This window comes from Mizuhopecten yessoensis, unplaced genomic scaffold, assembly GCF_002113885.1.
Source record: "Mizuhopecten yessoensis strain PY_sf001 unplaced genomic scaffold, ASM211388v2 scaffold5503, whole genome shotgun sequence".
In the NCBI taxonomy this organism is placed as follows: Eukaryota; Metazoa; Mollusca; class Bivalvia; order Pectinida; family Pectinidae; genus Mizuhopecten; species Mizuhopecten yessoensis.
This window is the reverse complement of record NW_018406081.1, coordinates 613,954-634,238: the sequence shown is the minus strand read 5'-3', so window position 1 is coordinate 634,238 and position 20,285 is coordinate 613,954. Positions and strand designations below refer to the sequence as shown.

Here is a 20,285-nt window from a genome sequence, read left to right as displayed (position 1 = left end):
TACAATTATCGATATTGATAAAGAGTGATATAATTATTTATCAACATGAAGAAGATAATACTAACCCGAAGCTAGAGGCCGAGGCAAATATTAACTTCCGTGGTTTGATAAGTCATTGTGTTGACACAATCATGGTGTTAATAATTACTTCGTTTTATAGTATATTACGTTTGTTATAATGCTTTACTGATGTAAACATGGAAATTCCCAAAAATGACGCATTCTGACTTTATAAAACACACTATGTCATTGCCGGAATCGTAAGACATGTTTGTCCTGTTGAGCTGTAACCCTGGGGATGGATTATATCTGTCACAGTTCTCCATTTGATGTATCTGTTGTGAAAATAACCAAAATAATTATTATACATATGCCATTTTTTAAGGTTAGTCTAAAACAAATATTTACTTACAAACATTTTCTCGCCAATAGCAGTAAAACAGTGATTAATAGCTATGTGGAAAAACTCATATCACTTCCTTTTTAACGCTATGTATTTATACTTTGTAAATAAGGAAGTGCTAAGCATGAGACCCACACGAGGTGGACATTCCAAACAATACAGATAGCATATGGGGAATAAAATGTCATGAACCTAAAAATAATATGTATGTTGGGAATATCTGAGTTTTCATATTTAAGATAACATTTTGAAATTTGTTAATAGTTAAGATTATTTTTTATCGGAATCTTAGGTGCATTGCTGTGATGGTTTTAATGGCGGCCACGTACAAGGAAGGTATTTGATTTATCTTTAAAAGGTAGGTCTCTCTGCCGATTAGGAGGAGGGAAATTGTCAGTGATGATTGTTGTTACAACATATCAGAGGTCTTAACAAATATTTTGGAGCACAGACCAAATATTTCTTGTAGAGCAAAAGCAATGGAATATGTTTGGTGAGGTGTTGCTTATGAAAATATGGATCCATTTATATCAAGCTTAATTATCTTAAAAATCGACCTTGTTCTATTGTTTATTTACATATTTTTAATGCATAAAATTACATGTTCATAGTCTGAGGGCAATAATTTCTGTTTCCACAGAAATGTAACTGTTGTTTTCGATTTTAACAATAATGCAGGTATCATCGAATTAATTTTCGATTTAGTACATTTTAGCTGGATAAGTTTTAAATAAGCTATAACTTATACTACACTATTATTCGACTCAGCTCTACGAGAAACAATTGGAATAGTAACTACAATATCTCTTATGTGACTATCATAGGATGTATATCATATACGTTTACACTAGAAAAGCTAGGAGTGAACTTACATGCGTTGACTCAATTACTGGTTGTTGACCCCTGTATGTAAGTGCTTGTATTTTCCTCTCTCCATTTGTCTATGTGTTTTTATAAAATAACTCCAGTTAGAAGCGGCGCGTATTGTCACCGGCCTGCCATCTTTNGTCCTGTGAATATCAAATCAGGACTTATTCTTCTGATTTTAATTGTGATTTTATGAATTACATTTACTTATTTTCTTACTTGCGTTAATTGCGTTCTGCTACCAATTATTAAGGTGATATTTATATATATTTATTACATATTTACTAATAAATACGGGTATTTTGTATATGCGATACGAGACAATTGCTCTAACCAATATCGGCCCTCGCCGTATCACACCCCAAAACCCGTGTCAGCCCTCTCCGTACCCTTTTTGGAAATTTTTCGTTTTTCAATATTTCAAAAGAAAAATAGAGCATAAGATAGTACTTTTTATAAGTAAGTATGTAATAAACAGAATAAAACATGCCTTTTTCCATATCACACCCAGTATTGGGTTGATACTTGGTGTAACATGGAAAAGGGCATGTAATATTCTCTATCTATCTAATATAAACGTAAGACACACACATGTTTTTGCACAAAATTTGTAACTGATATAGTATGCCATAAATGAATGAATCGCATTGCATAGTAGAGTTGTTTCTAGATCTCATCGGCGTTGGTTCTAGATCTCATCGGCGTTGGTAAGGGCAAAAAAAGCAGAAATCAAAATTGGTCTAAACTACTGGTAAAAAAAAAATATTTCCTTCCCTTATGATTTAGTTATTACAACTGCTACAAACTTCTATCCTCTTGAAATTTTACTTTCTTACTTCACTTTTCCGTTCTTGATAGTCATATCCCTGCGTCTCCAACCGACTTTGTTTAAATATCACAGCAGGTTCGGTATTCTAGTTTTTGTTCCGTTCCGTAGATCATGATTTCAGCGATAGATGTCGATCGCTGACGGACAAACTTATAACAAATGGTATCCAGATGCCAGGTTGATGAAGACTATGGGAAATATTTAAGTTTTCAATGACAATTCTGTTAATAAGAACTGATATGTGTTCCTTGTGTAATATGAAGGTTGCTCGTTTGTGTACCTTGTGTTGTTGTCACTACCCTGGTTCTCACTAGGAGGACGTGACATTCTATTTTGATAGATATAAATAGATATAATTTACTTTTGACATGGCGAGTGTCGTCGATGAAGCAAAATTCGCTTAACCTATTGAAACACCTGGGCCAGTATTCATGAAACCGTTCTCATGCTCAAGCATGGATTTTGTGCTCAAGCCGAATTTCTCGTTCAGGTTATAAATCAATAAAATAAATTCTTGTTTTACCAACGATTTAAAAAACATTTAAGAGACTTAAGCCGAATACTGTTTTCAATGTTACAACTGACGTTTTGATCGTTTGACATGATTTAAGTGAGTTACAAAAAAGCTCGTTTGAGCACAAAATCCATGCTTGAGCATGAGAACGGGTTCGGGTCTTTTTTCCTGGTACCTTTTCAAGGGTTTTCATGTAAGTCTTTGCTTTGTTTGTATTTTCTTCCATGTTTTATCAAATTTGAGTTCGAATTACGGTTCACTTTGTAAAAACTGCTTAATGAGCAGGTATTGATTGTTACGTCATTTGTTTGTGAGAGTAACGTCATCAATTTTTGAGAGAACGATGTAATTTTCTCACACAAACCAATGACGTAACAATCAATACCTGCTCACAAGAGAAGATAACTCTGCAATACGAAAAGACGGAAAACTCTGTTTACATTTCTATAAGAGATGCTATAGGTCAGACTGGAAAAATCAATGTAGTAGAGCCTATGAACATATCAATCTAAATAATTAGATCTTTAATAAACCATGATTGATGGTAATAGACATAAAGATATGGCATAAAAGATAAAATCTTCATAATTAAATATTTATTTCAAACAGTGAAATACACAAATATGAATATATGTTCGTACCCATTGTAACACTTTATTTCGTTTAAATTGTAGAAATACTAAATTGCTACCACTTAAACATGTTCTTCCCTGTTAGTAACAATTCATACAAAATTACTAACTTCATGTTCATCTCTTTGTAATAGAATATTTGTTCAAAATGGTAAATATATAATCACAAATATGTTCCATTTGCCAAAAAAGTTAATAAAAACGTGAAAAAATCATTGTGGATGACAAAACTTTAATAGATATACTTCAACATGTGAAATACATTATCACAAATATGATTTTAATAAACTATTCATTATGAATGATAAACTTTGAAACATAAAACATGCTTGGCTATTTTTGTATTGTGTCACTTAAAAGTTTGGTACGGAAACATTTTCGAAGTAGGTGATAAGTTTAAAAAAACACTGTTGTACAATCTATGAATATTGTGATATGCAATAAAATTGATTTAAACTAATAATGATGTACATCATATGTAGTGCACTTCCTTTTTGATGTTCTATTGGTGTAGGCAATAAAATGTATTTAAAACCAATAATGATAAAAACATATTCACTTACTTTGCAGCTCTATTGTGTTGCAAAACCATTTAATTTAGATTAAAACTTACTGGATCCTTTGCATCACACGTTACCATGGAAACAGTTTTGTTTTGTTTTATAATACAATGTTTCAAAGAGTTCATACAAATTTAACGAACTGATTACATCATGTGAGTATTTGTTAACAATATTATTGGTGCGCAAACAAACGCACGTGCATCCGGAAAAAAAACATTTAATGTCTGGAAATACAATATATTGAATGCGATGTGTCAAACAGTAAAAAGTTTATTAAATTTGATATCGAATCAATTGTGTTTTATTTCGTCATAAATCAAAGTGGACATTTCCTAGAATAACCACTATTGTAAACGTCTAACTGAGCCTTTATAAAGACAATCCATAAATACAACACTGATAAAATCGTGTCCAGTTCTGTTGAGGACCTCCGTCTACACCATCGACTGTGAACAATGGAGTTTCTAAGATGTTGCAAACCACTCTTCACGCCACCAATATAGCGTACCTAGGAAGGCCGTCAAAGCAGTTACCACGTACGGAGCGGTGAACAAAGGCAACCGTCATTCAGTTTTCTCCATCTGATACAGTATCTGATGCCACTGTCAGGTAAATTTACCTTAAAGATTTAGTATATTATCATTTTAATTTAAATGTAAACGTTCTGTAGAATTTACTGACCTACAAAACAATAAATATGCACTAATTAGGTCAGCCTAAATATTTCTTGCACGTTTGCATTCTTAAAATGCTCTACAAATGTTTAAATGCAGGACCATATTTAAAATTAGACCTGACTTAAGTATGCCATCTTGAAAAGTAAAAGGCCTTTTTATTGAGAGTATAACCTAACCGGGATATTTTCAAAGATTCATGTCATTAACTTTGTCAATATAATCCAATATACATCCTCAAATTTTCACAAATCAGAGGCAGCTATCGTATTAATTGTTTTCGTGCATAACAGTTAGGATACATTTTATTGTCACGACATCTACAAATCTACTGGGAAACACACAAACATGACCGGATGTAGAGTTGCCGTCCTTTACATAACATTTACAATTAATAAGTTGGTTTGTGTTTTACGTCCTATTAACAACTATGGTAATTCAAGGACGTGCCAGGTTTTGTCGGTGGACGAAAGCCGGAGTTCCCGGAAAAAAAACCCACCGACCTACAGCCAGTACCTGGCGACTGCCCCACGTAGGCCTCGAACCCGCAACCCAGTGGTGGAGGGCTAGTGGTAGCAGAATGTCAGACGCCTTAACCACTTGCCACCGCGGCCCCCTGAATTAATAAACGTTCAATTTAAGTGTTAAATCACTTAATCTGATTAATATAGTAAAATCCTTTGAAATATAAATAATAAAACAATCTTGATTTATATTAGTCCGAATTATTCTGACGTTTTATCGACTTTTTTTTATATCGGTCTGTCGTCGATTAATCGATATAAAAAAAGTCGATGACACGTCAGAATAATTCGGACTAGATTTATATAAGCTAACATCCATGACAGTAATCCAAAAACACAGGAATTGGTCAAATATACACCGACAGTCATATCTGGTCGTTATATTGCTTCATGGGGCGATTCATGACAATCATGACGAGACATCTTGTATTGCATAAACATAAGAAACAAGCTCATATCGAATTGCATTGTGTATACAACTACACATGGTATACAAAGATACCGTAATTATAGAAGATATAACACAAATGCATATACTTTTTCAATGAATCAGCTTGGTTCTTATAAATAACATTGCTCAATTTCGGCGATAGATTTGTTCCAACGTCATCCATTTTGGGTGTGACTGACGTCAACAACATGTCCTCTCCTTTGATCCTTCCTTCTTGGCCAGTTTCACGTTGCCACGTCCCTGCCGATCGGTAACTTCCGGTGCCTGCTGTCTCGCTATAACATTCCCTGTAACAGAGCAGCGGAGCATACGTCAATGTCAAACGTTAGATCACGATGTTACACATTAGTTATGGACCCTCGTACCACTGCTAAAAATTATAGATATAAATAGGAAACATTCGTATATGTATGGCAATAGTTTTAATAGATCATTTCTGAAAGGAAACCCATACCGTAAGAAACTTTTATGAAAGTAAAATAAAAATAAAATAGAAATTTTAAAGCTCAACAACAGTGTTCGAAGTTTGAATTTGCAACGAAGTTAGACCAGGATTCGAATCCTGGTCAATCACAATACAGTCGCTTTAATCAACCGATCTACCTGGTCATCGGTACCTCCAAGACCTATCCAGGCAAACACAGGGCAATAGGACAAGGATTTTTAACTTTAGTACCAACTGCAGTTAAGATCCCTGTCCCATTACCCTGTGCTTTTCGTATAAACAGTGGCCTCCCCTTCTTTCATTTTGGATACAACTGTAGCACAGTTGGGTAACGACAATACCATTGATAATGTAGCTCAGTCAGTAAGAACAATGGTATAGCAAGCTGAAGTCAAGGGTTCGGTTACTGACAACATGTCGACCGTTTAAACAAGATTCAGTTGCAAAAGCATCCAATCGCAAACGACTTTAAATAATGAAAGGAATTAGAATAATTTTATTCCAGTACTGACTTACCTATTTGAGCAAAAATGTCATCCACGTGCATTCCTGTTTTTGCGGACGTTTCAGCAAATATAAGTTTATTCTCATTGGCAAATTTGCGGGCATCCTGTTAACAAAAAAACATCAAAAAGTAAATCCTCGCTATACTGACAACACTGGTCCAGAAAAAAAGGCCGATAATTAAATTAGCGGTGCGCGAGGTTGCAAATGAAACTAGGGGCATTAAAATGAGGCTTTACTGAATAGAACACAGCAGATATGTCAACCAAATTTAAGCTTAAATAATTTGAATAAAAGTATGGCAGCTGTTCGTTAAAAGCTTGTAGTCTATTGAAGTTAAATTGTATACCCTTTACTGAATGATATTGGTCTTGTGGTAATAAATATTCTATAATTTAACTTCTACACTTGGTCTAATAACTGTACCTAGTATAAATGTCGCCCCTCCACTACTAGTACCTAGTACAAATGTCGCCCTTGCACTACAAGTACCTAGTATAAATGTCGCCCTTGCACTACTAGTACCTAGTATAAATGTCGCCCTTGCACTACTAGTACCTAGTATAAATGTCGCCCTTGCACTACTAGTACCTAGTATAAATGTCGCCCTTGCACTACTAGTACCTAGTATAAATGTCGCCCTTGCACTACTAGTACCTAGTATAAATGTCGCCCTTGCACTACTAGTACCTAGTATAAATGTCGCCCTTGCACTACTAGTACCTAGTATAAATGTCGCCCTTGCACTACTAGTACCTAGTATAAATGTCGCCCTTGCACTACTAGTACCTAGTATAAATGTCGCCCTTGCACTACTAGTACCTAGTATAAATGTCGCCCTTGCACTACTAGTACCTAGTATAAATGTCGCCCTTGCACTACTAGTACCTAGTATAAATGTCGCCCTTGCACTACTAGTACCTAGTATAAATGTCGCCCTTGCACTACTAGTACCTAGTATAAATGTCGCCCTTGCACTACTAGTACCTAGTATAAATGTCGCCCTTGCACTACTAGTACCTAGTATAAATGTCGCCCTTGCACTACTAGTACCTAGTATAAATGTCGCCCTTGCACTACTAGTACCTAGTATAAATGTCGCCCTTGCACTACTAGTACCTAGTATAAATGTCGCCCTTGCACTACTAGTACCTAGTATAAATGTCGCCCTTGCACTACTAGTACCTAGTATAAATGTCGCCCTTGCACTACTAGTACCTAGTATAAATGTCGCCCTTGCACTACTAGTACCTAGTATAAATGTCGCCCTTGCACTACTAGTACCTAGTATAAATGTCGCCCTTGCACTACTAGTACCTAGTATAAATGTCGCCCTTGCACTACTAGTACCTAGTATAAATGTCCCCCTTGCACTACTAGTGCCTAGTATAAATGTCGCCCTTGCACTAGTAGTACCTAGTATAAATGTCGCCCTTGCATTACTAGTACCTAGTATAAATGTCGTCCTTGCACTACTAGTACCTAGTATAAATGTCCCCCTTGCACTACTAGTACCTAGTATAAATGTCGCCCTTGCACTACTAGTGCCTAGTATAAATGTCCCCCTTGCACTCACAGTACCTAGTATAAATGTCGCCCTTGCACTACTAGTACCTAGTATAAGTGTCACCCTTGCACTACTAGTACCTAGTATAAGTGTCTCCCTTGCACTACTAGTACCTAGTATAAGTGTCTCCCTTGCACTACTAGTACCTAGTATAAGTGTCACCCTTGCACTACTAGTACCTAGTATAAGTGTTGCCCTTGCACTCCTAGTACCTAGTATAAATGTCGCCGTTGCACTACTAGTACCTAGTATAAGTGTCACCCTTGCACTACTAGTACCTAGTATAAGTGTCTCCCTTGCACTACTAGTACCTAGTATAAGTGTCTCCCTTGCACTACTAGTACCTAGTATAAGTGTTGCCCCTGCACTACTAGTACCTAGTATAAATGTCGCCGTTGCACTACTAGTACCTAGTATAAGTGTCACCCTTGCACTACTAGTACCTAGTATAAGTGTTGCCCTTGCACTCCTAGTACCTAGTATAAATGTCGCCGTTGCACTACTAGTACCTAGTATAAGTGTCACCCTTGCACTACTAGTACCTAGTATAAGTGTTGCCCTTGCACTACTAGTACCTAGTATAAATGTCGCCATTGCACTTCTAGTACCTAGTATAAATGTCGCCATTGCACTTCTAGTACCTAGTATAAATGTCGCCCTTGCACTACAAGTACCTAGTATAAATGTCGCCATTGCACTTCTAGTACCTAGTATAAATGTCGCCATTGCACTACTAGTACCTAGTATAAGTGTTGCCCTTGCACTACTAGTACCTAGTATAAATGTCGCCGTTGCACTACTAGTACCTAGTATAAATGTCGCCCTTGCACTACTAGTACCTAGTATAAATGTCGCCCTTGCACTACTAGTACCTAGTATAAATGTCGCCCTTGCACTACTAGTACCTAGTATAAATGTCGCCCTTGCACTACTAGTACCTAGTATAAATGTCGCCCTTGCACTACTAGTACCTAGTATAAATGTCGCCCTTGCACTACTAGTACCTAGTATAAATGTCGCCCTTGCACTACTAGTACCTAGTATAAATGTCGCCCTTGCACTACTAGTACCTAGTATAAATGTCGCCCTTGCACTACTAGTACCTAGTATAAATGTCGCCCTTGCACTACTAGTACCTAGTATAAATGTCGCCCTTGCACTACTAGTACCTAGTATAAATGTCGCCCTTGCACTACTAGTACCTAGTATAAATGTCGCCCTTGCACTACTAGTACCTAGTATAAATGTCGCCCTTGCACTACTAGTACCTAGTATAAATGTCGCCCTTGCACTACTAGTACCTAGTATAAATGTCGCCCTTGCACTACTAGTACCTAGTATAAATGTCGCCCTTGCACTACTAGTACCTAGTATAAATGTCGCCCTTGCACTACTAGTACCTAGTATAAATGTCGCCCTTGCACTACTAGTACCTAGTATAAATGTCGCCCTTGCACTACTAGTACCTAGTATAAATGTCGCCCTTGCACTACTAGTACCTAGTATAAATGTCGCCCTTGCACTACTAGTACCTAGTATAAATGTCGCCCTTGCACTACTAGTACCTAGTATAAATGTCGCCCTTGCACTACTAGTACCTAGTATAAATGTCGCCCTTGCACTACTAGTACCTAGTATAAATGTCGCCCTTGCACTACTAGTACCTAGTATAAATGTCGCCCTTGCACTACTAATACCTATTATAAATGTCGCCCTTGCACTACTGGTACCTAGTATAAATGTCGCCCTTGCACTACTGGTACCTAGTATAAATGTCGCCCTTGCACTACTTGTACCTAGTATAAATGTTGCCCTTGCACTACTAGTACCTAGTATAAATGTCGCCCTTGCACTACTAGTACCTAGTATAAATGTCGCCCTTGCACTACTAGTACCTAGTATAAATGTCGCCCTGGCACTACTGGTACCTAGTATAAATGTTGCCCTTGCACTAAGTATATTTCACAGGTCTTGATAAAAAGAGAGACAGAGACTGGAACGTAAACAAACTATTGACTCTAACCTTCATGAATAATAATAATCATAGAATTTTATAACGTCAATCGCATACCTCATTGGTTGATCTCGTGTCACTGACCATGTCGGCTTTATTTCCCGCCAAAACAATCACCATCATGGCGTTGGCTTGCTGTAGGAGCTCCTTAACCCAGCGCGTGGCTTTGTGGTACGAGTTCTGAAGGACAACAAGAATTTTATGTCATTGTTATTATTAATCCGACCTATGTGATTGACATTTCACATTCGCAGCTTGGACACATTTTCAAAACGTTTTAAAACGTTGGTTAACAAGAACAGAGTAATATTTTTTGACATTCTAATGTAAACGAGGTCGAGTACAATGTGGTTAACGTTGATGTTGACATGCGCATTAGGTTTTAGCCACCAATGTGCAGAACTAGTCCCAATTAACCACGTACATAACATGTGAAGATAGCGGAAGTAAAGATATTTCAGAAAAGCACACAGCTAAGGTGTGTCGGGTCAAAAGATAAAATGTCAACACCAAAACACCTTTTCCAAAGCTGCATGTTATAAAGTAAACATACTTTTGCATGGCTGAGTATACACTTATTGGCTAGGCACAAAATACGTTGTATCGGCCTTGCTTTTATGGGTGATTAGGAACTAAAAATAAATTATAGATAGGTGCAAGAACTTTAAAGATAAAAATCATGAAGTGGCATTATAATATTGAATCACAGAGGCTTGTAACAAATATACAAAAATATATACGAACTCGTAATGTTATTTTTATATATTTGTTACAAGCCCCTGTGTCAATAGTTGGTTTGGTTTGGTTTGGTTTTACTTTTGTTTAACGTCCTATCAACAGCTATGGTCATTTAAGGACGGCCNTATCCACTGTGTGCAAGATACAAGCGTGTAGTGTATGCGTGTGTGTTTTGGGAGGCTGCGATATGTTCGTGTTTGTCTCCTTGTGATAGCGCGGAACTGATGCAGACTTTATAGTGCTACCTCACTGAAACATACTGCCGCAGACACCCAGCAGGACACCCCACCCGTCCACATTATACCGACAACGGGCGAACCAGTCGTCCCACTCCTAAATTGCGGAGCGTTAAGCAGGAGTAGAAACTACCATTTTTACAGACTCTGTTATATCTCGGCCAAGGGACAGAACCAAAAGCCTTCATCACAGGGGCAAACGCTCAACTAAAGGCGGTATGAGTTACATGCAGGGAGTTATATGTCAATAGGTACAGACAGTGACAATATAGTATACATAATTAAGTATGTCAGAAAAACATCCAAAGATGGTTAAATATAAAAAAAAAATGACAAGAGTTTCTTAGTACCTCCCAAGCGCTATCACCTCTCTAGAGTTTTTTATAATTAAGTATGTACATATTTTATAACCGCCACGTGCCTCCTTACATCATTCTATTAATGACAGAAATAGTATTTGTATGTTCTATAAAGCAGCACAAACAAGAGGTTACCATCATATAAGAATATCTTAATCTGATCAATTCTTTGTTTCCAGTGCATTCATCTATTTCCCCTTACCTCTCACGCTTCTTTCATAGAGCTAGTGTAAAAACAACCTAGACGATGAAGTTAACAAATTTCTATGTTTGTTTTTGTTTTTTGCTTTCCTTTTCCCCCCAAGATGTTTTGTAAAATATTAGTGTATTTAGAATGCATAGTTAATACAAAGTTCGAACCAAATCAAATTTAGTCAGTTATCCATTCAATCGATTTCACACGGAAAATCTGATAAACAATTGATGCATAAAATATATCAGAAAGGACATATTTTGGACACAAAAGTCAGAGTACAAGAGCCTGTGGTCTAACGTACAGCGTTACAAAACACTTACTACGTTTGTGACGTCATACACGACGACAGCAGCGGGGGCACCCCTGTAGTACATGGGAGCGAGGCTGTGATACCTCTCCTGGCCAGCAGTGTCCCAGATATCAAATTTTATTGGACATCCCTGACAGTTGATTGTCTTTGTCAGGTACGCAGCTTTGAAACCAACACAATGTCGAATATGTATTTATATATCTACTAGTTCTGTAATATTGAATTATAAATAAACAGAACATGACGCCATGACGTTTCTTAATGATTCATTGATTTGTATTTTCTCTTATTCATTCAAATCAATCCTGAAATCATTCAATTTTATTTTATTCTTTCATTGATTTTATTTCTTCATTGTTCCTTCTGTTTGAAAGTTTGAAATAATTTGTTATTTCCTCTTTACTTCGTTAAGGGAGGCCAGAGTTGTAATAGATTCATTTATTCCCCTCAATCGTTCATTAATTTATCGGTTCATTCATTCATATATTCCTCTCGTCACTTTTTATTCAATTTTACGTTCATTTACCTATGAATTTGAAGTTGATTCAATGTATATAACAATAATGTTTGAAGTTTAATTTTCTTTTTGCTGTACTGACCCCCAATTGTTGTCTCGCCGTTCTCGTTGAACTCTCCTCGTACAAATCTCAGAGCTATGCTGGACTTGCCCACACCCGAATCCCCCAGCAACACCAACTTGATCTGCTTGGCTTTACTTCCGCCCCCACCAACGCTGCTACCACCACTTCCGGGTCTGCTGTTTGGCGGAGATGACGAGTTCCAGTCGTTCATATCTACAACTATAAAATATTTTCAACAAATCGGAGGCACGCAGTTACATTTTTGATTGGTTTTAAGTGAGAACAAACTGACCAATCGCTTGGCTAATATCTGTCCTTCGAATGTTACAGAGGAGCGACATCCGATTGCAAAGCCGGTTAACTAAACCGTTACGCTACCGCGCGATTATTTTGATGTACATCAAAGGATTTGTCTACTTGAATAATACACAAGTTGGCGCGTGCAGAGTCCTCCATTTCGTCAAGATATGTTCCAGGGGTACAGGACACGTAAGTGAGTGAAAATTCCGAGGATGTTTTAATAATGGAATAACGCGCACATTCTATCGAAAGTGTTGCTGGGTTGTAAAATATCCTATGAAATTATAAGTTGCCTTTGTTGTACTACATCTGAGATATATATTGACATACTTTGAAAAGTTAACGTTGTCCTCTGTAAAATAAACTGTGTCCTCTGTAAAGTAAACCCCAAGTTGAATCACTGATTAGCTCGGAACTCTTAAGGAAGCCAAGGATGTGTGCTATTTATACTTGTTGAAAGCGGACATTATGGTGCGGTGCGTTTTAAAGAAATCTTCAAGGATGTGACCATTGTGTGCTGCGGTCTGCTGCGTCATCAAGCTGCTACGGTGTTGAAACATGCAGGTTGATTTCAAAGCTAATTTTAAATTATAAAATTTTAAATTGTTTGACAGAAGTTTCAATATGAAAATAAAAACTATAGATTATTTATAGTAATATTATAGCGTATGTTTATACTATATACAGGTTACTGAGACATGTAAGGGTACATTCAATGCAAAAATAATCTACAAGATTTGTATATTGTACATTTCATCTTGTTCATGTTTCCTTTGAATCATCTAAATTTACAGTCATCAACATTTTCTACTGTGCAGCCATATGCATATTTCATCATTTCTGCTTTAAGGGAGAAGGCGAACTTTAAGCTTTATAACTTGTGTCTAATCCCTTTTGTATTTTTTGCAAATAACTTATGTTTAAATCAAAATCACTGATTAGTATGACGTAGAAATAATCTAACAGTCCTCCAGAGTTATAGCCCTAGTTCTGCTCTGAATGTATAAAAGTCATCGAGCTTAAGCTATAGGACGCTGTATACCCGGAAACTTTCGCCCAGTTCAAATGTCACCAATCACCGATAAAACCCATTTTCACCAAGTCTTAATTTCGATTTTCTTATTTAACTAATATGTTTATTAAATTGTTAACTAATGTTTACTGTAATTATAAATTCGACTTCATTATGGAGGGCGAAATAGAATAAAGTTAATCGGCAGTGCATGTTGGCTGGTGCACAGTATTAAAAACAGTTTAAGAACGGTAGGGACAAATCAATTCCAACAGCTGTGCAATGCAACATCCATGTACACAATATTGACTACCGCCATCCAGTTGAGGATTATGTCAAGGTGAGAATGAGAGGGCGCTAATGATAGAAAGGAGATATAAAAAGAAAGGAAAAAGTGAGAACGAATTTCTGATTTGAAGGCTGTAGTTGAGGGAATGGATGGCAAATGGTTCCAGTCAGAAAGAGCGTTTGAAAAGAAGGACATGATAATAAAACATCCTGATTCAACGTTTTGGACCTCTTAAATTATATATTTATATGTGTATTTCCTTTGAAGTCGTATTAGAACATATCACACATACCGTGGGGTTCTTACCTAAAATTATAATCATCAAACAAATTAAATAATGGATAATTTCTTTACAGCAAATATCTTTTTTTATAGTAAAGCTTTAAATAACGCCACGGTATCATTTTATAGATTGTGTCGTAAAAAGTTAATGAATAGCCATACCTGCGCTGTCGACATCAAAGCCGATGAGGCATGGCGAGTAAGTACCGAATTGTTGAATCATAGCTATAATCTTCACATACATGTAAATATAGGAGTCTGTGATCTCAGACTGCATCAAGTAACATACTGGACTTTTATATATACGATCGGAAGTTCTAAAATTAGACATGATTCTAATACCCGTTCAACCCCGAGCCAGTCCACGTATCTAAACTTTGATGGTAAAAAAAGTACCTGACCAATCGCTAGCCTGTTAACTGTCCTTTGAAGATTACAGAGGAGTGACATCCGGCTTCAAAGCGAGTCAATTTTACCGTTATACTGCTCTGCGATTATTTTGATGTGTACCAACGTATCGGACCAGACTTCTTGTATCATCCACAAGGTGGTGCATACTGAACTTTCGATTTTGTTACGACATACCCCAGGGGAGCAGAGAACGTAAGTGGGCATAACCCCTGGAGTATCGAGGGTGGTCTTTGGCAGGGAACACGGTTTCTGCTAGGACCTTTACACGGAACATGGAACCGTGTATCCTGTCAAGTACCTGTTGTACTGGTACACAGAAAAAGGTATACGAGTGGAGCAAAACAGAAGGAGAGAAGAGAGATCATGGAGATAAAGAGAAAATAATGGAATGAGAGAGGGAGAAATAAGAAATGAGTTTAAATAAAAAGTAGATACAGAAATGAGATGACAGCAAAGAAACGCATGCAAAAGGGAGAGAAAAGAGCGGACGGGGAGAGAAATACGAGCAATGAGAAGAATGGGAAGGAAAAGAAACAGACAGGATAAAAAAAGAAGAATGGAGAGAACATAATTTGGTGAGAAAAATGGTTTTGATTGTTTGTGTTTTACATCCTATTAACAGCTATACTCATTTAAGGACGTGCCAGGTTTTGGTGGTGGAGGAAAACCGGAGTTCCCGGAGAAATTGACAGGAAGAGAAGAGTAATTAAAGACAAATATAGGGAGAAATACAATCAGAAATCATGAAAAAATAAGAATGGAAGAAAAATAACGAACAGCAAGAACGAGATTTCAAAAAGTGAGAACAAAATGGTCGAGAAAAGATACATTATGTATGAGGGTGAAACTAAACGAAATGAAACTCCATACAAGAGTCAAAGTAACGATGAGAAAAAATGTGACAGGATATTTACAAAAAAGATAAAGATGAAGAGGTCGAAAAACAGAAATAACAAGAGGAAAAAGAAAGTAATATGTAATGGACGGAAACGGGAAGTAGAAAGAGAGGGATAGAGAAAAAGAATATGATCTTATGAAAAAAATCAGAGAGAGAGAGAGAGAGAGAGTATGTGTGAGATAGTTTGGAGTTAATCTTCGACAAAGAATGCAACCTTTGTTTTTGGTCGATTAGTTGGGTTTGTGACTAGTCGGCTGTAGGCCGAGATAGACGATATTATATCCAAGTCAGATTATAGACAATATCTATACAGGACGTTCATAAAAAACTAGTACATATACAGCGGGAAATCATGTCTTGTAAACAACTTGTACTAGTAGCTTGCGAATTAGGTTAGGAATAATCCAGCCTAATTATTATTGTACTTCGACAAAACCGTATCAAGGCAGCCATTTTGTATCTACGGTTGGGGTGAATAACATTTACTTTACGCCAGTGGTCAATAATAGTGTTCGTTTATTGTAAAAAAATCACAGACTTCTGTGTCTATGTTTAATTAGAGGGTTAAAGGAGAACAGTTTAAACTATTTAAAGTATTGAAATCCAATTCAAGAATTTTTATTCTAAAAAAAAAAAAAAAAATTCAATTCGTTGTGTTTAAATAAAGTCTATTGCAGTCGACAAGAATGTTTTCTACATAATAACGACAACAACATATTTAAGTTATCTTCACGGGGACAATACCCTATTGTTACACTCAGGACTGTTATCATCCTCACACGGACCGATCACAGGGACCTGAGAATTTGTTACGGCTGTATTTGGGCCTAAACTGAGATAGTCAAAGTAATTTTACACTTTTTGGGGGTTTAGATCAACTTTCGCTAAAATGCCACCCCAATGATGATTTGACCGAAAATTGATCTAATCCCCTAAAACGTGTAAAATTACTCTGACCACCTCAGTTTAGGCCCAAATACAGCTGTAACAAACTATCAGGTCCCTGTGGGACCGATAACAACATACTGAAATGGTTAATGCTCCGTACACGACAAGTGGTTTAATCTTGCACAGGTCCCAATAAACAAACTCTAGATTTACACAGGCAATTTAATCAATCAACAAATCAGACTTACACAAAATCCCCATATACAAAATTTACAATTATACACGAAAGACATTTATACAGACCCCATCAAAAATCGCATGAATAACAGATGGCCCCGATCAATTATATCTTGACTTACAAGAAAAAACCAAAAGTCAGAAGTTCCATCGGTGATCTCTAAACTTACAAAGCCACCAAATAAACTATCTCAAGACTGATATTGGTGTTTAATAAATTATGTGTAGACTTACACAAGTCCCTGCAAATATTGCTCGACTCAAAGAAGTCCCCAGCAATAGTTAAAGGGACATCACGGTGAGGCATAAACATATCAAGTGAGTATCCTTATAGAAAATAACGGTCGGATTTGGCTGATATATATCGAAAAAAAAAGAATAATTTTAAGATCTAGACAAATCAGTTATCTATAGACTTACACTCGTCCCTCATCAATCAGCTCTAGACTTGCAAACGTCCCGCCAGACATCAATTAATCCAGACTTGGACATACAAGTCATCATCAATTAATTATAGACCATCACTAAATCTACTTGATTTTAAACTTAACCCCTATAGTATCTATCAATTATATATGTATTATACTGTTAACCCGCATATACACGTCACTACAAAGAGCTATATTTATCATGGACATGTATACGTATCCAATACAAGGAAAGCATTACTTACAAGCGTCAGCTGTAGGGGATTTCCCTTAAGCTCCGCGGTAAAACATCGGGCTGGAGAGCTAAAGGTCGCGGGTTCGAGTCCCCGACGACGGCACTATCTTTATCACTATTCCTCGTCCTACTACACCTATACATAGACCTGAGATTTTTATTGGAGATATGAATTCAAGGTTAACAAAGATGATAACCTCGTCTGTATAGTCTACTGAACACTCCCATTCAGCCACCTAGCAGACTTTCAGATATCCCAGTCTGTGGTTCAGTTTGAATCAATTTTAGTTTCTTCTAGTCTACATTTGCACGGACTTTTGCCAAATGAGATCTTCTTTACAAACTAAAGATATATAAATGATCGGTCATAGTTTAAATGTACAGTTTAATTTATTACGGGTTTAATTAAACGTACAGTTCCGTCAATAGTTAGGGGAATAGTCACCATATACATTGATGTTGTGTTTACATGATTTCTTGACATGTATGCATTATTCTTTTATCAGTTCTAGTCTAATTGCTTCAAATATCTGCAAATCAAAGTAATGAAAAGTTCAACCTTCCTCAAGATGAATAATGTGGAGTAATATTATATATATATTAATCTAGGATACATATATATTACTTACTTGCAAAAGGCCGTTTCCTTCGGTTTCAAAACCAGCTTAAATCCAAATGAATAAAGTAATTCATATCCAAGTCTTGTTTATAATTAAAACGACAAGTTTTGCATAAAGAAATCCATATAAAATATCCGTGATGTCATTTACAACCTGGACTGTGAGCCCCGCTGTGCAGTGTGTTGTGGAAACGCCCCCTCTGTCTCCTGATCGCTGTTCTGCTAATGTCCTCGATATCCTTTAACGATCAACGTTGTAATTGTTCTTTTGAAATAAAACTATTGTCTTTTTCATCATTCAATTGGGAAGTTCATATCATTTACATACAGTGGTAGACAGTAGTTAAAACTTTGATCTTTGGTTCGCTGTCACATTTCCGGTTTCATGGCGGATATAATCGTTATCTTAATCGACTTCTGGGGGTCGTCTCAAAACGTTTACATACAACCTAAAATAGTACTCCGATCAGCACCGCGTGAGAATTAGTGTAGTATTTGTCATAGATCTGTTTTAAACCAGCGACAGGCTCGACAACTCGGCTACCTAGACACCTTCACAGCTGACTAACCGTGTAAACGTGTAAGACTTTATGTATTTCTGAAGTATATATATATTTGTAAATAATACGTCATGTTTCATAAAGTATAAACTTCAAGATAAAGTGAAATCTAACTTCTTGTATACATGTAAGTTACCACTTTATCAAGCTATCTGTCTATTTCTACCATCAGTGGGAGAGAGATTTTTTATCAATAACCTGATTATATCGACAACCTAGCTAGCTATAGCTGTCTATAAAACCGATCTTTTTATTTAGATCGCCTGTCAATAAAGACTTATCTATAATGATTATCTATCTGTACGGATCTCTTGTCTATAAAACCATCTGTCTATGAAAATCACCTGCCTGTATATAAAGACCGTCTGTCTATAACGGTCACCTGTTTATAAGGACGGTTTTCTTTCTGTTGTCTTTCTACATTTTTTTTTAACTTTCAACGCATTATATTATGATTAATAAAATTTTGATTAAATGAGATATACTTGGAAAATAGTTTTAATAGCACAAATTATTTATAAATGACTAAAATTGTCTAATCAAAATAACATTTTATTATTATTTGTAATGAACATTTTTTCGACTTCATTCTAATTAGCATATGTATTCCATAAGCTTAAGTGTTCGTTGATAAGATAACTTTCAAGTGGTTTTTTTTATAACTATTACATGTGTATTAGCTGTACCTACATTACTGTATACAAACATCATACGATCACGCTTTGCTGTTTATCAGTTGTCCACATGCGCACTGACGCGTACCAGGTGGGGCGATGTGCCAACACGCAGTGCTTGACGTTACCTATATACCCGTCATCATATTAGTAAACAAACAAAAATACATAAATGTAACAATTCTGGAAGAGAAATAATAAAGTCGATACGTCATCACAACACTCTTTTCTTGAATGATTAAATGAGTTACAACATGATTGACGACAATCGGGAATCGTTGGCGCTTTCCGTCAACGAGAAAGTGGTTTACTTGTTTAAGGAAAGTGCCCACTAGTATTCTTCGTTGTTTTGTTTTAAACATATTTTATTGCTATTTATATGCAATGGGAGTTGGGCACAAGTTTAACAACTTATAATAAGCCCTTTCCCTACAATATATTAATACACATTTTCAAGGTGGCATATTACATATATATTTACATTGGCTTTAATTAAGAGAGATAGACAGAGAGGTAGTGAAGAGAGACAGAGACAGGGGGGAGAAGGGGAAGGGGAAGAGAGAGAGAGAGTAAACCTTAGAATAACAGTCTAGTTCAAAGTATGATCATTTAACAAAGCTGACTTCCGTAATGTATTAAGTAATAACATATCGGTGTATCCCGGACCATGTGAATTTTCTTCTCCATGCAAACGGAACCAGTGCTATTCTTCGTGGTTACGGAAAGTGCCGATAGATCCCGATTAGTATGACAACACATCTATCGAAAATATGTGGGAAATCACGTGACCTCTAATGAACCTTTACCTCGATGAGCATTGTTCACATTTAAATAAACTGACAAATTCCTTTCTTTCACATAATGAAAGTTCAAACATACCCCATTTCATTGCGGGAAATGATTTAGTTGGAACAGGGCTGGTTTATTATGTTACTCCCGGTAATTTTTTTCACGATTGATGTCGACGGCTGACGGACAAAATTAAACACAAGGTTTCAAATGATGCTGGTTGATGATCTTCATCATGATCTCATTAACAAATATT

General features: G+C 36.4%; 2 protein-coding genes across 4 annotated transcripts in view; both read right to left on the bottom strand.

The window, feature by feature from the left end:
* LOC110450763 (ras-related protein RHN1-like) overlaps positions 1-481 on the bottom strand; it is a 13,883-nt gene extending 13,402 nt beyond the window's left edge. Inside the window, exons 1-2 of one of the 2 annotated variants that reach the window (XM_021498463.1) lie at positions 413-481; positions 66-335 (exon numbers count right to left, since the gene is read on the bottom strand). The gene's annotated coding sequence lies outside the window, so the exon portion shown is untranslated. The remainder of the gene's footprint in view (positions 1-65; positions 336-412) is intronic. The other variant, XM_021498465.1, reaches the window with a different exon arrangement.
* A 4,529-nt stretch (positions 482-5,010) lies between these two features.
* LOC110450762 (ras-related protein Rab5-like) lies at positions 5,011-18,520 on the bottom strand. Of its 2 annotated transcripts, none has more exons than XM_021498461.1 (6): positions 18,017-18,520; positions 12,426-12,620; positions 11,837-11,988; positions 10,045-10,167; positions 6,419-6,512; positions 5,011-5,744 (listed from the first exon to the last, which is right to left on the bottom strand). In XM_021498461.1, exons 2-6 carry the CDS (start codon positions 12,616-12,618, stop codon positions 5,638-5,640), a joined length of 669 nt encoding a protein of 222 aa, XP_021354136.1. In that variant the 5' UTR covers positions 12,619-12,620; positions 18,017-18,520; the 3' UTR covers positions 5,011-5,637. The 2 variants fall into 2 exon arrangements, with proteins under 2 accessions (XP_021354136.1, XP_021354135.1); XM_021498460.1 differs by having other exon boundaries at positions 12,426-12,626; positions 18,017-18,519.
* Between the last annotated feature and the right edge of the window lie 1,765 nt (positions 18,521-20,285).

Bases quoted from the DNA above. Each gene is read 5' to 3' on its own strand.
- LOC110450762 (XM_021498461.1), bottom strand. From the start codon at position 12,618: ATGAACGACTGGAACTCGTCATCTCCGCCAAACAGCAGACCCGGAAGT. The intron at 6,513-10,044 runs GTATGCGATTGA...TTTTGTTAACAG, and splicing joins ACACGAGATCAACCAATGAG to GATGCCCGCAAATTTGCCAA. The intron at 5,745-6,418 runs GTAAGTCAGTAC...GCTCTGTTACAG, and splicing joins TGACATTTTTGCTCAAATAG to GGAATGTTATAGCGAGACAG.